The following is a 19391-nucleotide window of genomic DNA, read 5'->3' on the forward strand; positions in this document are numbered from 1 at the left end:
ATGGCCACCCGACCATCACAGTTTGATTAGAGACCATATTGAAGCCTTAAATAATTTTATTAGTAAAATTGTATTAAATTAATTGTAAATAAAAATTGTATATGATTATGAATACCTGAAATCACTATGGGATCAGGTGCTAAATAAATAAATAAAATAAAAAAAATTAAAAAAAATGGCTGACTCCTCCCATTAAGTCCCAGACTGGCTGACTGAGCCCTCAATACTTTCCACTGCTTCTGACACACTGAGTGCTCATCATGCATCGAGCCACTCTACGACAGTCAACTCAATTCACCTCGTGTCAGTTTTGGATTGTCATCACCATGTTTCTGCAGGGTGCTTCACTCACTCTCCATCTAGCTGACTCTGTAACCGAATCACCAACTGCCTTCATCTCACTCCGTGAGCCACTGAGAGTCTTCTTACTGGTTGGCTGCTGTACCTGCTCTGGTTCTCGTGCTGTCTGAGTCCTCCATTTTTTTTTCCAAGTGCATTTCCCTCCTGAGCACTGCAGCTGTACAGCTTATTGTACTTTATCCATGGCTCCATTTTTTGGGGGCTCGCAACATGTGAATTTTGAGCCCTTGGTGTGCCGGTGTTCTTCCATCGAAGAAACTCATTTTTGAAGGGTGTTGGGGCAAAATTCAGGGTCACTGAGATCTGATCTCGCCCCTTCCATTGACAAGCTGTGTCAATTTCTTTCAATTGTGGCCACTGGTCCCCTTAGATGTCAAAAAAAGTCCAGAGGCTACGGTGGGGATCGAACCCATGACAGCGGGATCTACTAGCCGAGAGTCTGACACCTTAACCACTCGGCTACTGCAGCCCCAAGGCCTCCATACTTTCCACTGCTTCCGATGCTCTGATAGTACTCATCCTGCATCAGGCCTCACTTCTACAGTCAACTCAATTCACCTCATCTCAGTTCTGGATGGTCAACACCATGTTTCTGCAGGTTGTCTTCACTCACTCTCCATTCAGCTGACTGAGTACTCCTGTGACTTCCTTTGCTATTCCAATAATCCCCTTTTGCCTAATAATCGGTTCCTACCAGGAGTGTAGGAAGAAAGGAAAAACATTGTTAGGCAAGATGGTCAACTTCTAATTGCTAGTGTTGGTCATGATACTGCAGGCGAAAGCCCATCCGGATGACGCGACCCCAAAATTATGATGGTGATAAACCGTATTTCCAACCTGCGATTAAATAACTTCAACTTATTTTTTATTTGGGCTATTCACCTGGCATGTTTCTTTGCCTTCCAGGATTTTGGGAAATGTTTCGTTTCCTTGATCCCTACGGAGTAGGCAACTTGTCAGATTTATCTAAAAAAAAATGTTTAAAATTTAACACTATTCCTAACTTAAATTAAGACAGGGTCTGGCTTACAACAGATAAACATTCATTCTTTTATTAAACACTGTTTATTTTCAAATGGTACAAATTAACTATTTAAAAAAAAAAAAAAAAAAAAACAATATAAAAATACTAACTAGACTTCATTACAGGGATGTAGACTAGACCCAATAAAACTGCATCTGCTTCTAAAATAGTGAGATCTTTTTCCGATCCGAGGAATCTTGTCGAGAGCTCTAAGTCTTTCAAACGCAGCCTAACTTTTGAACCTTTGATGTAATCGCTGAGAAAAAAAAAACATTTAGTTATGAAATGTTTGATTAATTTGTAAAAATAAAATCCAACCTGCCGTTATTCTTCGGACGGGGACAAACGCAATGAAACTTTCCGCCGAAGTCAATGTAAAGGTCGTCTCTTACTACGTGGAAGATGGTGCCAGTGACAATCCTTCCTTCTGGATCTCCCATCTGCAATGAAATTTTAAATCATTGTGATTTGATATGAACATTATTTTGTCAGTTTTTATTGTTAAGTCTTTTATAAAGTTCCTGAAAGAAATTCATAGGTTGATAATTTGTTTGATTCTTGACCACTCCTCATGAATCCAACCATTTATTAAACAACCAGACACTAAAAAAGGACAGATTTATATGTTGAATTTAGCAAACGCAGGGAGAATAAGTAGACAAGATAATCAAGATTGGATCATGAACAGATTCACCAGTAAAATAGAGGTACATTGGAACTTTTTATTATTTAAGGAGTCAAAATAAATGCTAAAAGATCCCCAACCAGCATTGGAAAAGTGTGTGCTTGCCCTAGAGAGAAAGAGAGAGAGGAGATCCAGGGAAAAGAAGGCAGTCGGGTGAGGACTGATGTTGGTCAAATATAAAATAATGGTAATATTTTAATTGCAAAAAAGGAAAAAAAAGCGCGTAGGGTAATGAATCAGAGGTGTAGAGAGGAGGAGGAGTGTACGAGAGGATCAAGGTAAGAGGCTGGATATAAGTCGAATTGGACAGACCCGAGGAGATTGACTGAGAAAAGGCGTCAGCTTTTGCCGGATTTCCCTCTTTGTGCGCAGCCAAGGCTCTGGATTGAGTGATCAGGATGGATCTCATAAGGAGAAATGTGGCTGCCAAAAGATGAATGATTTTCACACTGTTTGAGATGAATCATTAGGTGAACAGTTTAGTAGGCCGAAATGATGGAAGGAGAGAGGAAGTTGGTGGTTCGTTGGGTTTTATTTGTACCCGTAGCCATCCTAGACAAAGAACCACATGGATATCTGGAAGGGGATTCGGGCTGCAATAAGGGGGTGGTCAGAAGGCAGCGGTACCATTTATGTTCTCATTCCTACAAGCTGACTCAACTCAAAAAACACAACCTGGCATTTGTACTTCACACCAGTAGTCAACAGGGTCCACCATAGAAAGCGTTTCACTGTTCATTGAAGAAATTCATGCTAATCCTGTGATTTGGTACATGAAGTTTAAGGAGTATAGCGACCAAATTAAAAAGAGCGATGGTTGGAAGGAAGTAGCCTGTCAATAGTTGTGGGAAAAAGCCTGTTTCCCGATTTTGTACTGCAGAGAACCCTCACTTTTCTTCATGGTTGATTCTCTTCTTGCACAACAACAAGCATAAAACGTACGACTCCCTGACTGCCTTTGAATCACTACGTGATCCACGACTGATGTAGTCTCTCGCTGACAGAGTCCTCAACTTTGGGTAACTGAGTTGTCCCACTGAGCCCTCAACTTTGGGTGGCTGAGTCATCCCACTGGGCCAACAACTTTCCTGAGTGAGTCCTCTCACTGAACCCTCAACTTTGGCTGTCGTCCCACTGAGCCCACAACTTTGGGTGACTGAGTCATCCCACTGGGTCCTCAACTTTGGGTGACTGAGACCTCCCACTGTGCCCTCAACTTTGGCTGACTGATTCCTCCCACTGGATCCTCAATTTTGGCTGACTGAGTCCTCCCACTGTGCCCTCAACTTCGGCTGAACGAGTCCAACCACGAGTCCTCCCACTGTGCCCTCAACTTTGGCTGACTGAGTCCTCCCACTGTGCCCTCAACTTCGGCCGAACAAGTCCTCCCACTGTGCCCTCAACTTCGGCTGAACGAGTCCAACCACTGAGTCCCCCCACTGTGTCCTCAACTTTGGCTGACTGAGTCCTCCCACTGTGCCCTCAACTTCGGCTGAATGAGTCCAACCACTGAGTCCTCCCACTGGGTCCTCACCTTTGGCTAACTGAGTCCTCACACTGAGCCCTCAACTTTGGGTGACTGAGTCATCCCACTGGGTCCTCAACTTTGGGTGACTGAGTCCTCCCACTGGATCCTCAACTTTGGCTGACTGAGACCTCCCACTGTGCCCTCAACTTCGGCTGAACGAGTCCAACCACTGAGTCCTCCCACTGGGTCCTCACCTTTGGCTAACTGAGTCCTCACACTGAGCCCTCAATTTTGCCTGATTGAGTCATCCCACTGAGCCCTCAACTTTGGCTGACTGAGTAGACCTACTGAGCCCTCAACTTTGGCTGACTGAGTCCTCCCACTGGATCCTCAACTTTGGCTAAACGAGTCCTCTCCCTAAGCCCTCCACTTTGGCTGAGTCCTCTATTTTGGCTGACTGAGTCCTCCCACTGTGCCCTCAACTTCGGCTGATTGAGTCCTCAACTTTGGCTAAACGAGTCCTCTCCCTGAGCCCTCCACTTTGGCTGAGCCCTCAACTTTGGCTGACTGAGTCCTCCCACTGGATCCTCAACTTTGGCTAAATGCGTCCTCTCCCTGAGCCCTCCACTTTGGCTGAGTCCTCAACTTTGGCTGACTGAGTCGTCCCACTGTGCCCTCAACTTCGGCTAATTGAGTCCTCAACTTTGGCTAAATGAGTCCTCTCCCTGAGCCCTCCACTTTGGCTGAGCCCTCAACTTTGGCTGNCAAACTCTCTAGATTCCTAAATGAGTACAATATTCGAAAATCCAAGGAATATTTTATAATTGTTATTAATTTTATACTTATTAATTATATTATTAATTATTTATTAATTTTTTAATTGTTATTAAATTGAATTTATTTGTTTGTTGTGTACAAATAACACAGAAATAAAATTTAAACAAACAAGTTTTTTAAGGCCATCATCAGGATAAATATAAATATTTACAAATTGTCATAATTAGGTTTTTATATGTGGTTTCAAGTTCTTTGAAGATACTCTCCTTATATTGCCAATGACATATCTAAATATCCAAAAGTGTGTTAATGCCTAGTGGTTGTGGTCACTTGGGTGTGAGGACTTCTTCTTTGCCTAATTTGACAGCTTGTTCGTTTCCTTCTATACCTTTTTCACCTTCTTGTGTTCTCAAAGGTCCTAGGCAATCCCAAACTAGTTTGTTGCTAAATGCGTAGGCACTTAGCACCTTTATAGCTTCCTGACTGTCTAAAAGTAAACCTAGGCACCTTTTATTTTCTTCTTTATCAACTCATGTGAAGTTGCTGTAGTCATATAAGGGCTAGTGCCATATATTCAGAAGAATATGTGACTCTGGTTGTAAAGAGAACAGTGGCTCTTATAGCTGTCTATAATCTAGACCTCAATGTTGTCTGGTTGAAAAAACAAATTCAGTCATTATTAACTTTAACGGTCATCATCAGCATAAATATTAAAAATATTTACAAATTGACACAATTAAGTTTTAACAGATGGCTTCCAATCCCAGTCCCAATATTGCCAAGAAATATAACACCATTGGATATAATTTTACATAACTAAAAATGAGTAATTGAAACATGAAGGAATCAGACTAAATTTTAAATTATTTGTAATTAGATTTTGCAGGTAATATTTTTGTCTGGTATCACATAGTTCAATGTGAAACATGAAAATTTAATAAATTGATTGGACAGTTGAACATATTATTTAAGAGTTTGTTATAATGTGTAATAATAAATGCCTTTAAAATTAAAAAATAAATTAAAAATAAAAATAAATTGGTTTACGTAAAGGTAGAAAAGTGTAAAGTGTCACAATTTAAAGGAAGTTTATTTCTTTCCACAAATTGAGGAATCAGACTAAATTTTAAATTATTTGTAATTAGATTTTGCAGGTAATATTTTTGTCTGGTATCACATAGATCAATGTGAAACATGAAAATTTAATAAATTGATTGGACAGTTGATCATATTTGTTATTGTAATTCTAGTTAGATATTAACTCTCCTAGTTTTATTGCATAATTTTAATAATAATAATGCATGGCCTTTCCTTGATGGTTGTCCATTTATGAGCTTGGGCTGCTGACCTGGCTTCTTATTGGATTAATATAACAAGGCCACAGTTGGCGTTCTGCTCATGGCTCCAGTGTCACTGAGACAAGTTTGTCTTTGGGTGCCACTTAATAGCCTGATTGTTTGGGCCTGCAGATTCTTGGTCCACCACACCACTGATCCATATGTCAACGTTGGTCTTAACACACAGCCATAGGATCTTTAAACCTCAGTTTTTGGTTCAGAGTCTTCTGCACCTGCCCCAGGCAATTTTGGCTCTCTAGGTGGTTTTAGTCAAATGTGGATTCCACATGAGCTGCTAGTCTATTGTAATCCCTTGATATTTGGCTTCCTTGGAAAATGGGATCAGAGTCCTGTTTAGCCTTGGGGTTTTTAGGCATACTATTGTCCTCTTTCTTGTGAATGGAATCATTGTGGTTCTGTGGGGGTTAATAGATAGCTCCTCCTTTTTGCACCCCCTGTCAACCAGATTGAGGGCTCGTATCCGATCTATCACGATGTCTGCAAGGTGGCCCTTTACTACTACAGCAAGGTACACGGAGCCTAGCCAAAAAAATCCTTCTTATTTCAGCATTTGTAGATGTTCGTCTATCAACGTCATCCAAGACATGTGTTAGTATAGTATTTAGTAAAGTAGAATAGTATTTATCAATATTAAGAAACAGGTGGTTTTTTAAAGATCATTGATAAAGAGCATTCAAGTAGTAAGAGGTCATCTTTAGAGGTAATAGGCAAGGAAATTTTTAAGTCATCAGCAAAGAGAAAAAGAGTAAAATATTTCAGAATAGAAGGAAGGACATTTATGAAAATATTAAATAAGAATGGAGAAAGATGAGCCCCTTGGGGAACATCAGAAGGAAGCTTTATTGTTTGAGATTGGTCCATTCCAATAGATTTTAATAGGCTTTGCCTGTAAAATAAATGTATATTATCATATGTAATTCAATTATTTTTATATTATTTATAGAACTTGTAAATGTGTATTTTTATCTATAAATAAATAAATGAGTCAAAAGAGCTTAATTTTGTAAAAAGAGAACTTTTGCGCTAGGGGCTTAACAATACTTTTACAAGTAAGTCGCAGTGAAGAAAATTTTGGTATCGTTTTTCGTAAAAGAAAAATTGGAAGATTAATCTAAATTAAATATTAATACATTCTATAATAAAAAATATTCATTTATAAAAATGACACAAATGGTGACGATAACAGTACCATAACCTTCCCGCTTGCTTTGTTTCACTTTGTTTTGTTGTCGAATGCTTTGTTGATGTTGATTCGTAGAGCTATTTTTTAATTCGATTACTATAGCGCTATGCGCTTGTTTAACAATTTTTCAATAGTTCTATCGGTTTAACCCTCAATTCGAGTCAAATCATGGAATACTCATCGCCAAATACGTTCAGACATCCTCAGAACAAGATGAACTCACCTTTTACAACTCCACCTGATCTTGGGCCAGTCACCTACGGCAGTCCTGACTTCAAACCTTTCAGCTACAGCAGCCCTGATTTCAAGCCGTACAGCTACAGCAGCCCGGAAAATAAGTTCAACAAACGAGGCCGTAACTCTAGATATTACAATTCGAGTTACAACACGCCTCAGAAACATAGAAGGAACAGGGTAAATATTTCAACAAGAAAAATACATTAAAAAAAACTACATTGCTTTGTTGGTCTTTTTTTAGGGTAATTATCACCATCATGGAAGGAGGTCGAACGAAGATACAGACATTTCTCAATTCGTGCACAAGTCGATGGTCGAAGACCCATGGCAGAAACTCGAAAAGCTCCTACAAGAAAAGGAAAGCGCCAAGTCGAACGGACAAAATGTAAGCAACGAAAGCAGCAGTTTGCCTACTGGGACGTTGGACTCTCCTTCATCTAACAAACCGAAGGATGAAGATGAATCATCAGTGAAGAAGGTTAAAGAAGAATCGAAGACAGATCAGTCTGCTTAGTACAATCTAGGACATTTTATTCTTTATTATTGTCTTTTTGTAAAACAATTTTGTACAAATTTGTGTAAATTGTGTTTTAATTATTGCAATTAAAAATTTAAAAAATTATAAAACTCCTCTAACCTTCTCCCGGATCATCAGTTTGACTTTTGCCCCCATCATTCCACAATCCAGAAAGTGTTATATGTTGTAGACCGTATATCCTCCTCTCTTGAGCGTAAAGAATATGGGAGCCTTTCTTGATAATCCTGATTGAATAAGTCTCCTGTACAAATTAAAGCATGTCCTTCCAAATACTCTTTACTTAATCCTCTGCTCTTATTTAACAGGGCGGTTCTTTCGGGTCCAAATACTGCTCTCTGGCCACAAGAGTACCACAGGGCAACGTGCTAGGACCAATCCTCCATCTCTCACATCTTTTGCCAATGACAGAGCTGTACTATCCTCTAACCCCAATCCTGTAGTTGCTTAGGAAAAACTAAAGGGACACATCACATGTAGCAGATTGGTGTAGACAATGGAAAATGAAGATAAACATTTATGCTCTGAACTCTGAAGCAAATGTCTCATAATATATTGCAAAAAGATTTCTATCCCCAAATCTGATGACATTTGTTAACTTACGAATCTGTAATTTGATCCTTATATTACCTGGGTATGGATGTGTGTCTCTCCATGCTTATATCCCTGACAAACACTGAAGCTAGCGAAATACCTTAACACCTCTGAGGGACCAACCCCAATAGACAGACCGAAATGACCAAATAAATAATAACTCAAATTGATCAACCTGTAATTTGATTCTTACCTGGAACTGAGTGTGTGTCTTTCCCTGCTTAAAACCCTAACACACCGCTGAAGATAGCAAAATAACGAAACAATTATGGAAGTACAATCCAGGGAGGATAGACCAACCAAAATGATCGGAAACGACCAAATTAAATAATAAAATTAAGCAAATATGGAAAAAAGGGTTGAAAAGGAGAAGCACCTCAAACAATCTAATTTAGGGTTAATGAGAAATAAAACAATTTAGTGAAAAAAAAGAAATATGGTGTATTTTATATGTAGAAATAATTAAATGTTGAGTGATTTTGTAATCTCTTTAATCTAATGATGATGTTCAATGCTCAAAATCCAGATCATTTGAAAAAATTCTATGATCAGAATAATTTTTTACAAAAAGTATTTGTATGCTTTTTTCTTCTTGTTGCTTCTTTTTATATATGAAAGGTGGTTTTATTTATTTTTATTTTGTATTTCATGTAAATTTTTTATTTGGTAATGGGGTTTGCAGGGTTCCAAGCAGGGTTAATATAATTTAGTAAATAAAATAAATTAATCTATTAATCTATAAATGATCTTAAAAAATATGTGTGCAAAAAATTCGTTTCTTCTCTTCATTTTTTCTTTTTATGTATAGTTTATTATAAAGTTTGATTAAATGATTTTTTAATATTACTTATAAATGAAATTTTTTGTTTTGTTTGGGTGCCTGTGGCTTTCAATATGGTGATACAAGAAGAAAGCGCCAAAGAGCGTGTCACTGACATCGATTCCACTGACAACAGGTCAACAGAATGAGAATCGAAAATCGAACTCGGGTGCTTTGTGAGTGTGGTCGCCGTCGGCTCTCCGCGTTCCTCCAAAATCTGCAAGTCAACGTCTACAGAGATGGCAGCAGTACAAGTGAAAGATGTCAACGCTTATTTAACAGCGAAACAAAGCAACGCACCAAAAGAACTGGCCGACGACTGGGCCCTGCTCGAAGAGTACCACAACAAGAAGTAAGGCCGGATTTTATTCACCCTTTTATCACCCTGTGAAGGTTAGAACCGAAGATTAAGTTCACTTCAATAATTTTTCTTTCAGACTTTGGCACGAATTGACCCTAAAACTCGGCACATTCGTCAAAAACGAACAGCTCGCACAAAACGGCACTGAGCTCATTGAACTGTACAACAATTTCATCCAGGGATTTGAAAGCAAGTAAGAACTTCAAAATCTACTTTTCAACATTGCTCTTGAAATCAATACAATTTGTAACATAAAACTTAGGCATTAGATAGCACCTAAAATCAAGGTAAAAGAGGCAGCCACAAGGCTCTCTGCACTTCGACCTGAGTAGATCTGCTCGCCTGTTTTTTCATAACTCACTGGCCAGCTTCAGGTTGTTAATCAACTTTCGTTAGTGTTGTGATTTTAATGATGTTAACGATCCAAGATAACACCTAGCCTTAAAGGTTTAAGTATGAACCTTGCGAGTTTAAAAGCTCACGTTTTTGTCAGGCAGGAGAGAAAGGTTGCTCGATGTTACCTAATTGAAGAGTGCGCTCCTTGGCTCTATATAGAGAGCGTGCAGTACTGCCACCCGATCATGCTCGAGCATGGCAGGGAGTATCTAGGTCCCTTGTTCCGATTTTTATATGATACATGGTTGTTTTATTGCAAGCCCCCTGGTCCCTTATCGAGGACCTCTGGTTAACAATATCATCTCATGTGCTGTTTATACTCGACAAATAAAAACTGAGTAATTAAGTTATTGATTTCCAAGGCAAAAAATTTAATAAAAAAATAAATACCAACTCACATCTATGAATTTCGATTTTCTCAGCAGATTAGCAAAAGTCTCAGTACTTCGTTCGCCCTCTAAGTTGATTTGTTTTTCAAAAGCTTTTGCAAATCCACCTCTTGTGTCTGTCTTTTCATTATTCTCAGCCTGGACGCAATACCTGTACATTTGGTTTGTCACCCGAGACAAAAGGGATTTTCTCCCGGAATATCGGCCTACAATTGTATTCATCTATTTTTTTTTTTTTTTATTATTTAAAATTAAAAAAAATATTTCTGAATGTAAGACTGTAAGCAGCTTTCTTTGATCAGTTATCACTACTTATAACCTCGGATCCATTGACAGCCAAGGTTGTTTAGCTGTCAGGTTCAGGTTGAACCTGACTTCACTGACAAGTGCAAAATGGTGATTTATCATAATTTAAAAAAAATAATTACTTTTATTGCTAATGTAATAAGTATTCATTCTTAAAAATTATAATAATGTACATAAAATAACAAGCCGTTTGACAGCAAACTCTCTAGATTCCTAAATGAGTACAATATTCGAAAATCTTATAATTTTAAATTTAAAAAAAATTATAAAAATGTTATAATTGTTATTAATTTTATACGTATTAATTATATTATTAATTTTTTATTAATTTTTTAATTGTTATTAAATTGAATTTACTTGTTTGTTGTGTTCAAATAACACAGAAATGAAATTTAAACAAACAAGTTTTTTAAGGCCATCAAATTGTCATAAAACTCGGCACATTTGTCAAAAACGAACAGCTCGCACAAAACGGCACTGAGCTCATTGAACTGTACAACAATTTCATCCAGGGATTTGAAAGTAAGTAAGGACTTCAACATTGCTCTTGAAATTAATACAATTTGTAACATAAAACTTTGGCATCATGGAGCATCTACGATAGAGGAAAAAAGGCAGCCACAAGGCTTGCTGCACCTCGACCTGAGTAGATCTGCTCGCCTGTTTTTTTATAACTCACTGGCCAGCTTCACGTTGTTAATCAACTTATTTAGCCTAGCCAGCGGCTCGCTAGTGTAGGATCTTGCTTGTAGTTTAATGATGTTAACGATCCAAGATGAACAGGATGTTTGAATCTAACCCAAACTTCCGAATAAACCTGGGTACCAAAAAAGAATAGGAAAGAGAGGGGAACAACACTTTCAAAAATGGCACCATCCTCTGGTACACAGATGAATCTAGAACACAAGAAGGTACAGGGGCAGGAATATTTGGACCTGGAACCAAATACTCAGAACCCATGGGAAAACACACCAGTATCTTCCAAACTGAGATTCATGCAATCAAAAGATGTACCCAACTCAACCTAAGTAAAGGGTACAAAAACAAGAATATAACTATCATGTCAGATAGCCAAGCAGCCATCAAAGCACTAAGCTCAAATATCATTAGTTCAAGGTTGGTGCGGAACAGCAAAACCAAACTAAACATACTAGGTACGCAGAATAGTCAGCCTCTGCTGGGTCCCAGGACACACAGGAGTAGAAGGCAATGAGAAAGCGGACACCCTTGCAAGAAAAGGGGCTGCTACTCCGCTGATAGGACCTGAACCCTTCTGTGGCATACGAACCCACACTATTAACGAGTATCTCAGACAGAAGGACAAAAAGAAAATGAGGGAATTTTGGAATTGACTCACTGGACACAGACAGCCCAAGAATCTTCTAACCAATTTTGGAAGGAAAGAAATTACAGAATGTGTCAAGGGAAGCAGGGACAAACTGCGAATCCTAATAGGATTTCTAACAGGACACTGGAAGTTAAATGGACACTTAAAAAAATGGGAATAATCCAAGATGGTACATGCAGATTCTGCAAGGAGGCAGAAGAGACACCAACACATTTACTAACAAACTGCGGAGATACACTAGCCCGCAGGAGAAAATGTTTTGGGATGTATAATGTAACCATAGAAGAGCTTCCACCACTGAAACCGGACCTATTAATCAAGTTTTTGATGAAATAGGACTCACCTATGTGCTTTAGGCAGAGCACGGGGGATACAATAGCTCTTAAAGGGAAATACTACACCCCGGAACTACATCTACATCCAAGATAATATCTTGCCATAAAGGCTTAAGGATAGACCATGCGAGTTTGCTCCAAAGCCTGCGTTTTTGTCAGGTATGGAGAGAAAGGTTGCTCGATGCCACCTAATTGAAGAGTGCGCTCCTTGGCTCTATATAGAGAGTGTGCAGTATTGCCACCCGATCATGCTCGAGCATGTCAGGGAGTATCTGGGTCCCTTGTTCCGATTCTTAGAGGATAGAGGGTTGTTTCATTGCACACAGCAATGATAGTTTTGTGTCCCTTGCGTGGCTTGAGGGTGAGTGTATTTATTGGCGTGAATGTTAGTGTGAAAGGGTGTATGGCAGAATGTTGAATTCCCCATAGAACTTCATGTCGAGTATTCATCCAATTCTTATTTTAGTGAATGGTATGTAAATACGAAAAAAAATTATTTGACAGTAAGGGAGAGTGTGAAGTGTGATTTCGTTGGGTGCTGACCTAGCTATTGGAAGGTCCAATACACCCAACCTTGGCGGCTGTACGAATAAGACCGAGGTGAGTGTCACGCTGTACATGGTTATATGTACATACAAATGCGGATTTTAACTTATATAAGGGATAGGGATAGGGATAAAAAAGGCAGTTACAAGGCGTACTGCACCTCGATCTGAATAGATCCATTGTGCTCACCCGTTATTTATAACTCACTGGCCAGCTTTAAGTTATTAATCAGCCTCCATAGCTTTGCTCCTTAGAGTAGGATCTTGCTTGTGGTTTTTCTTGTCATGTCGCGAGAACCTGCACCTACGTAGACATTCACAGAAACATAAAATGTGTTCTTCGGTCTCCTCTTCCTAGCATTATCTCCACAGTGTTTTCTTCTATCTGTACTCCTATCCGGTGGTTGTGCTTTCTTAAGTGGCACTGCCCTGTCAAGAGTCCAAACAGAATCCTGGTTCGGTTGTGGTTGCCTTCCAGTAATTGCTTTTTAATTTTTGCGGATTGCTCTTCTATCAAGGGTGAATCCAGGTTGGTCATCGAGGGGGGTTTAAAAAATTTCGATTTTTTTTGCACAGGGGACCTAAAAACATGCAAATTGAGAGAAAACTCTACACATCGTTGCAGAATTCAATACTTTCTCCTCCTTCAAAGGGAAAATGGAAAAAAAAATCATTTAATGTAAATGTTTGAATAGTTTAATTTCAAAAAGACACATAATTTTCATAACTTTCCAAAATGTTTTTCCGTCATAGTCTGCAATGTAAATGTTTTTAGTCACCAATATTAACGAATATAAAAAATTTATCGCCAACTTAGATGTTATCACATCAAGAGATCGAATAAGAAGATTAAAGGCAGAAATCAGAAAAGCATCAAAAGGACATGTATAATCATGAAAAAAAATATCATGGTCTCCAATGTAATTGTTTAGCACAAAACAGAAAAAAAACCCTCATGACAGTAAAGAGTGAGAGTTAGACTTCTTTCTTTTGCAGAATCAATCCAGCAGTGCTAAAAATTTATTACTTTAAAAATTATAGAATAATTATTCAGAAATCGTGAGATGTGGTCTGGTGTGATGTAGGTTTCAGAAAAACATTTTCTTTGTCGTGCCAACGTTTCGATCTTTATTGAGATCTTCAGGCTCAAAGTGAGACCTAGATCACACCAGACCGCATCTCACGATTTCTGAATAATTATCGATTAACGGTCACTAATCACCACACATTATAGAATAATTTGAAAAGAATAGATATATATTATTATTTATTTTTATACAAAATGTAACATTATTATTTATTTTTATACAAAATGTAACATCATAAACATATAATAGGATAAAAAAATTAGTAAAATGTTTTTGTTTAGTATTAACAGCTGGCGTTAAATTAAATTAGATTCGGCCCATTTTCTCCTAGACCATTGAAAATAATGAAAATAAAATAATGGTTTTTTTGCCTTTTACTGCCTAATTTGAAATTTGATTTAAGCTATTTAATTAATTATTTTCCCATGTAACTTCACTATTACTTTTTAATAACAATGTGAGATTTACGGAAAAAAGCTGTGTGATGGCCATACCATATTTTTTAATAAAATACACAATTTTAAGGACGTTTGCTTTTTACAGTGATTTCTCTCTGTTAATTTAAAAGAAATCTTGTTATATTTGGTAACAGAAAATTAAGAAACACCTATGGTTTCATTTTATTATAAAAAATAAATAAATTTGAGCTTTTAAATGAAAGAAATTAGATTTGGAAGTACTGTATTTGAGAAAAAATCCTGATTAAAACGGGATTTTTTCAAATTATGATAACTTTTAAAATACTGCTTAGATTTGAGCCAAACCGGGCTTAAAAGTTATGAGAAGGATCCAGCTTAAAAACGATACCAAAATGCCAAAATCAATAATGGGGGCGGAGCTAGGAAGGAGTGAAGTTAAACTGAGCTGTTTTGCAGGAGAAAACGCAAAAATGGCAAAAATTTTGATTGAATTTTTTTAGTTTCATCGCCTATAACTCAGCGACTCCCAGTCCATTTGGCTGAAAAACAATCCCAACCATCGTAGGATTCTTTACCACCCTGCCAAATTTCATTGGTATGCAATGAAAAATGCGAAGTAAGAGGGCGCTAGATTTTTGAAAGAAATCTATCTAAAATTAAACATCAATATACAAATTTCTTGATATCAAATCGAGTGATCGAAGTATTGAAACGGGAGACAAGCCAAAGCGTGACAAGTTAAGAGGAAACATTTAATTTTGGGAACGTTTATCAGAGGGAACAGATCAAGGTTTATATAATCCTGAAATATAAGCCTCTTCGCTAATTAAGGCTAAACTAAGATATATTACATATAACATATATAACATATGTTTTCATAGTCAATTGACCAAGTTACATCCTTCAATCAATCAATTATTATTTCTAAGGTCTTGGTTGAGATAAAAAAATCAGTCTCATGAGAGGGATTCGAACCCACGACCTTCGGTTAAATACGCCGCTGGCTTACCACTTGCGCTATGACTTCGATCCACTCAGACACCAACTTCCCATCCCAACCCCACCTTTTGAATTTCCTCTTTTTCTTTGTCATTTTTCTGACTTTTGACTTTTTTATCTCAACGAAAACCTTAATTAATTGAAAAGAATTTATTCAATATATTAACATTTTTATATGGGGACCGCGGTAGCCGAGTGGTTAGCATGAGAGACCCTCATGCCGTGGTCGTGGGTTCGATTCCCACCATCGCCTCTGGCCCTTTTTTCCCGATAACCCCCAATTTGAACAAACAAGAATTCNAAAAAAAAAAAAAAAAAAAAAAAAAAAACCATTTTTATGCAAGGTTTTGGTTGAAATGAAAAAGTTAGTGACACGAGCGGGATTCGAACCCACGATCCATTCGGATGGAGAGTTGGTGTCCGAATGGATCAAAGTCACGATAGCTCAAGTGGTAGAGCAGCAGGTATTGAGCCAAGGTCGTGGGTTTGAATCCCGCTCGTGACACTAACTTATTCATTTCAACCGAAACCTTACATAAAAAAATTAATTTATTGAAAGAAGTAATCTGGTCAATCAAACCACTAAATATAATGAATTTAATAAGTAAAATGAAGTATAACTTCACTAACAGCTCTCTGTGGCCATTTCGTATGTCACCGAGAATCGAATCCTGATTACACGACATTTGAAAAATGGCAAAAAGGAGGGAAAATTCGGAAGGTTCTAGGTTAGGATGGGCAGTTTGTGTCCGAGAGGATTGAAACCATGATAGCTCAAGTGGTTAGACCAGCGGTGTATTGAGCTGAAGGTCGTGGATTCGAATCCCACTCGTGACACTAACTTTTTCATTTCTACCAAAAACCTTACATAAAAATATTAGTTAATTGAAAGAAGTAATTTGGTCGATCAGACCACTGAATATAATGGATTTATTCAATATTCTCATTCGTCTGTCTTGTTTTGCATTTGATCATTTTCTATTTGATATTTTGCAGAATAAATCCATTAGCGCTTGTCGAAATCGTCGCATGTATAGTTCCACAATTCACCAATTTCCAAGAGGCGCTAACATTCCTTGAAACGATCGAATCGAGGGTCAAAAGCAATACTGAAGCTTACGCTTTGACAAAAGTTCTTCAAGGCAATATATTATTAGATAAGATTTTCAACACAGAGGCGACAAAAGTAAATCTACTTACAATTTTCGCTCAAAGCATTTTTTAATTAATTTTTTTTTCTAAAAAGGTAATTATTGATGATGTTGATAAAATTCTCGATGAATTTGATGGAATTACATCTGTCCATGGGAGGTACTATCTACTGGCTAGTAAATATTTTAAGCTTCAGTCTGATCATGCTGGTTATTACAGAATGGCCTTGCGGTAATATTTACACATATTTTCATTTTGTAAATCTAATTTTAAAAAATTTAAAACATGGTTCTGTAGGTATTTGGGCTGTATCGAACTGTCAGAACTTAGTGCTGCTGATCAAGTCCAACATGCCTTTTACCTTGGCCTTGCCGCACTCCTCGGTGAAGGGGTTTACAATCTTGGAGAGCTTGTGAGTAAAATTTTTATTATTAAATATCGTACTCTTAATAAAAATATGTTTTAGTTGGCCCATCCGATTCTTGACAGTTTAACGGATACTCAGTACGCTTGGCTCATCGATCTCCTGTATGCTTTCAATTCAGGTGACATTACTAAGTTTGAAACAATGAAGCCGAAATGGAGTGTCACTGCTGCACTTGTCGAACAAGAAGTTAAACTTAAGGAAAAAATAAGACTTTTGTGTTTAATGGAGGTTTGTAATCAATTTAATAATTTTTTTTTTTATACGACTAATATGGAATCATTTTAGATGACTTTTAAAAGAGCCTCTAACAAACGAGAGTTAACCTTTGCTGAAATAGCACAGGCGACTAAATTACGCGTAAACGAAGTCGAACTTCTTGTCATGAAAGCTTTGTCTGAAGGTCTGGTTAAAGGTTCGATCGATCAGGTCAGCAGTACTGTTCACATGACTTGGGTTCAACCTAGAGTGCTCAACAAACAACAGGTAATTTTTTCCCCAAAATTAATGCTGACACAATAAAATAATTTTTCTTTTCTCAGATATCTTCAGTTGTTGATCGACTCAACGTTTGGTGCAGAGAAGTTCAAGAAATGGAAACTCTTTTAGAAGACAAGGGCCATGATTTTCTTACACTTTAATGAATTAATTATGTTAATTGATTCTTAAATGCAAATCGAGTTTTAATATCATATTTTGTAAGTCATAAATTGAGATGTTTTATATTTTCATCTAAATTTTTCTCACACTAAGATGTAAATAGATGGCTTTTATTGTAAGGAATGTTTTTTTTCTCTTTATTATATTTATTTTTGTTTATAAACAATAATAAAATAACAGTTTTCTAATTTATTATGAAAGTCCTTGTATCCTCAAATGCAACAAAAATTTTGTATGAACTATATTCCCATCTTCAACCCTTTTACAGATATTTAACATTTTCCGACTATCTGTGGTTTTTGCCATAAATCTACTCTTAGCTCTTGAACTATTTATTTTTGCGGAAATCCCCCCTCCCCAAACAAAAAATGCATTGAAAAGAGCGTTAAATTTCTTTTAAATAGGCACCCCTCTATAACTGTCAATTTAATTTTTAGTAAAAAACAAACACTAAATCTTTCAAAAACTGGTAAATTTTTTTTTTTTTTTGAAAATTCATGATAGTGCTTGGTTTCGTGTAATATGCTTTATAGCAGAATTCCTTTTTCTTCAATTAAGAAATCTAAAAGAAAAAAAATCAACATTATTTGGTTGTTCACTATGTATATACCTATTTTATGTGTTTTTACTTTAACTTGAACTCAATAAAAAAAAGCACAAAAAGAAAGAAAACTGAAACAAAACAGATAAAAAAGGCACTCTGTTAGTTTAAAATAAAAAAACACAAAAAGCAAAAAAATAAAAATGAACATAATTTGGTTGTTCACTAAATTTATTGTCCCATTTTATGCTTTGTTTTGTTCAACTTTTATTTTCAGTTTTTAGTGCTTTTTAAAAAGGGCCTGGGGTTAATCTAGTAATTCAATTTTTTTGTCCTGGTCACAATTTATTTCCCAACTAAATCAAAAGAGCACAAAAAAGAGGTATTGAAACAAAGCATATAAAAAAAGAGCCACTCTAATCTAACAAAATCCACAAAAAATAAGAAGAAAAATAAAAAATAAAAATCAACATAATTTGGTTGTTCGCTACGTTTATTGTGCTATTTTATGTGCTTTGTTTGATTTTTACTTTCAATATTTTAGTGGTTTTTAAAAAGGGCTGGGGTAAATCTACAATTCAATTTTTTGTCCTGGGCACAATTTATTTCCTATCTTTAACTTAATAATAAAGCACAAAAAGACAGAAAATTGAAACAAAACATCTAAAAAAAGTCACTCTAACCTAATAAAAAACAAAAAAGTAAATAAAAATAAAAATCAACAATTTGGTTGTTCACTATGTTTATTGTCCCATTTTATTTGTTTTGGTTTGTTTGATTTTTACTTTCAATATTTTAGAGGTTTTTAAAAAGAGCTGGGGTAAATCTACATTTCAATTTTTTGTCCTGGGCACAATTTATTTCCAATCTATCCTATATATTTTTAACTTAATAATAAAGCACAAAAATAGAGAAAACTGAAACAAGACACTTAAAAAAAAGAGTCACTCTAACCCAATAAAAAAAGTAAATAAAAATAAAAATCAACAATTTGGTTGGTCACTATGTTTATTGTCCTATTTTACGTGTTTTTTTGTTTGAGTTTTACTTCCAATTTTTTTGGTTTTTAAAAAGGGGCTGGGTTAATCTAGTAATTCATTTTTTTTCCTGGGCACAATTTATTAACTAACTTTAACTTAATAAAAGAGTATAATAAGAAAGAAAACACGTTAAAAAGTCGCTTTTTCACCTGTTTAAAAAAATCATAAAAAAAGTAAATAAAAATAAATGAACATAATTTTGTTGTTCACTATGTTTATTGTCCTATTTTATGTGCTTTGTTTGATGTTTACTTTGAATTATTTTAGTGTTTTTTAAAAAGGGGCTGGGGTTAATCTAGTAATTCATTTTTTTTCCTGGGCACAATTTATTAACCAACTTTAACTTA

At 36.4% G+C, this 19391-nt stretch overlaps 3 protein-coding genes across 3 annotated transcripts; 2 read left to right on the top strand and 1 right to left on the bottom strand.

Annotated features, from left to right (window-relative positions):
* Positions 1 to 1450: 1450 nt before the first annotated feature.
* Positions 1451 to 10434, bottom strand: LOC106669878 (28S ribosomal protein S28, mitochondrial). Its single transcript, XM_014399710.2, has 3 exons — positions 10197 to 10434; positions 1703 to 1824; positions 1451 to 1640 (listed from the first exon to the last, which is right to left on the bottom strand). Exons 1-3 carry the CDS (start codon positions 10407 to 10409, stop codon positions 1490 to 1492), a joined length of 486 nt encoding a protein of 161 aa, XP_014255196.1. The 5' UTR covers positions 10410 to 10434; the 3' UTR covers positions 1451 to 1489.
* On the top strand, positions 6847 to 7676 carry LOC106669871. The gene is made up of 2 exons (XM_014399698.2): positions 6847 to 7269; positions 7334 to 7676. The coding sequence occupies exons 1-2, from the start codon at positions 7024 to 7026 to the stop codon at positions 7604 to 7606; spliced, it is 519 nt and encodes a 172-aa protein (XP_014255184.1). The 5' UTR covers positions 6847 to 7023; the 3' UTR covers positions 7607 to 7676.
* Positions 9208 to 17582, top strand: LOC106669864 (26S proteasome non-ATPase regulatory subunit 13-like). Its single transcript, XM_014399685.2, has 8 exons — positions 9208 to 9393; positions 9479 to 9595; positions 16224 to 16413; positions 16474 to 16610; positions 16677 to 16791; positions 16846 to 17034; positions 17092 to 17289; positions 17346 to 17582. Exons 1-8 carry the CDS (start codon positions 9281 to 9283, stop codon positions 17442 to 17444), a joined length of 1158 nt encoding a protein of 385 aa, XP_014255171.1. The 5' UTR covers positions 9208 to 9280; the 3' UTR covers positions 17445 to 17582.
* The last annotated feature ends 1809 nt before the right edge of the window (positions 17583 to 19391 follow it).

Source organism: Cimex lectularius, unplaced genomic scaffold (assembly GCF_000648675.2).
Source record: "Cimex lectularius strain Harlan isolate CLEC.00 unplaced genomic scaffold, Clec_2.1 scaffold67, whole genome shotgun sequence".
Taxonomy (NCBI): Eukaryota; Metazoa; Arthropoda; class Insecta; order Hemiptera; family Cimicidae; genus Cimex; species Cimex lectularius.

Bases quoted from the DNA above. Each gene is read 5' to 3' on its own strand.
- LOC106669864 (XM_014399685.2), top strand. From the start codon at position 9,281: ATGGCAGCAGTACAAGTGAAAGATGTCAACGCTTATTTAACAGCGAAA. The intron at 17,035-17,091 runs GTTTGTAATCAA...GAATCATTTTAG, and splicing joins GACTTTTGTGTTTAATGGAG to ATGACTTTTAAAAGAGCCTC. The intron at 17,290-17,345 runs GTAATTTTTTCC...TTCTTTTCTCAG, and splicing joins GAGTGCTCAACAAACAACAG to ATATCTTCAGTTGTTGATCG.
- LOC106669871 (XM_014399698.2), top strand. From the start codon at position 7,024: ATGGAATACTCATCGCCAAATACGTTCAGACATCCTCAGAACAAGATG. The intron at 7,270-7,333 runs GTAAATATTTCA...GTCTTTTTTTAG, and splicing joins AGAAACATAGAAGGAACAGG to GGTAATTATCACCATCATGG.
- LOC106669878 (XM_014399710.2), bottom strand. From the start codon at position 10,409: ATGAATACAATTGTAGGCCGATATTCCGGGAGAAAATCCCTTTTGTCT. The intron at 1,825-10,196 runs GTGAGTTGGTAT...ATTTCATTGCAG, and splicing joins GAAAATCGAAATTCATAGAT to ATGGGAGATCCAGAAGGAAG. The intron at 1,641-1,702 runs GTTGGATTTTAT...TTTTTTTCTCAG, and splicing joins CGTCCGAAGAATAACGGCAG to CGATTACATCAAAGGTTCAA.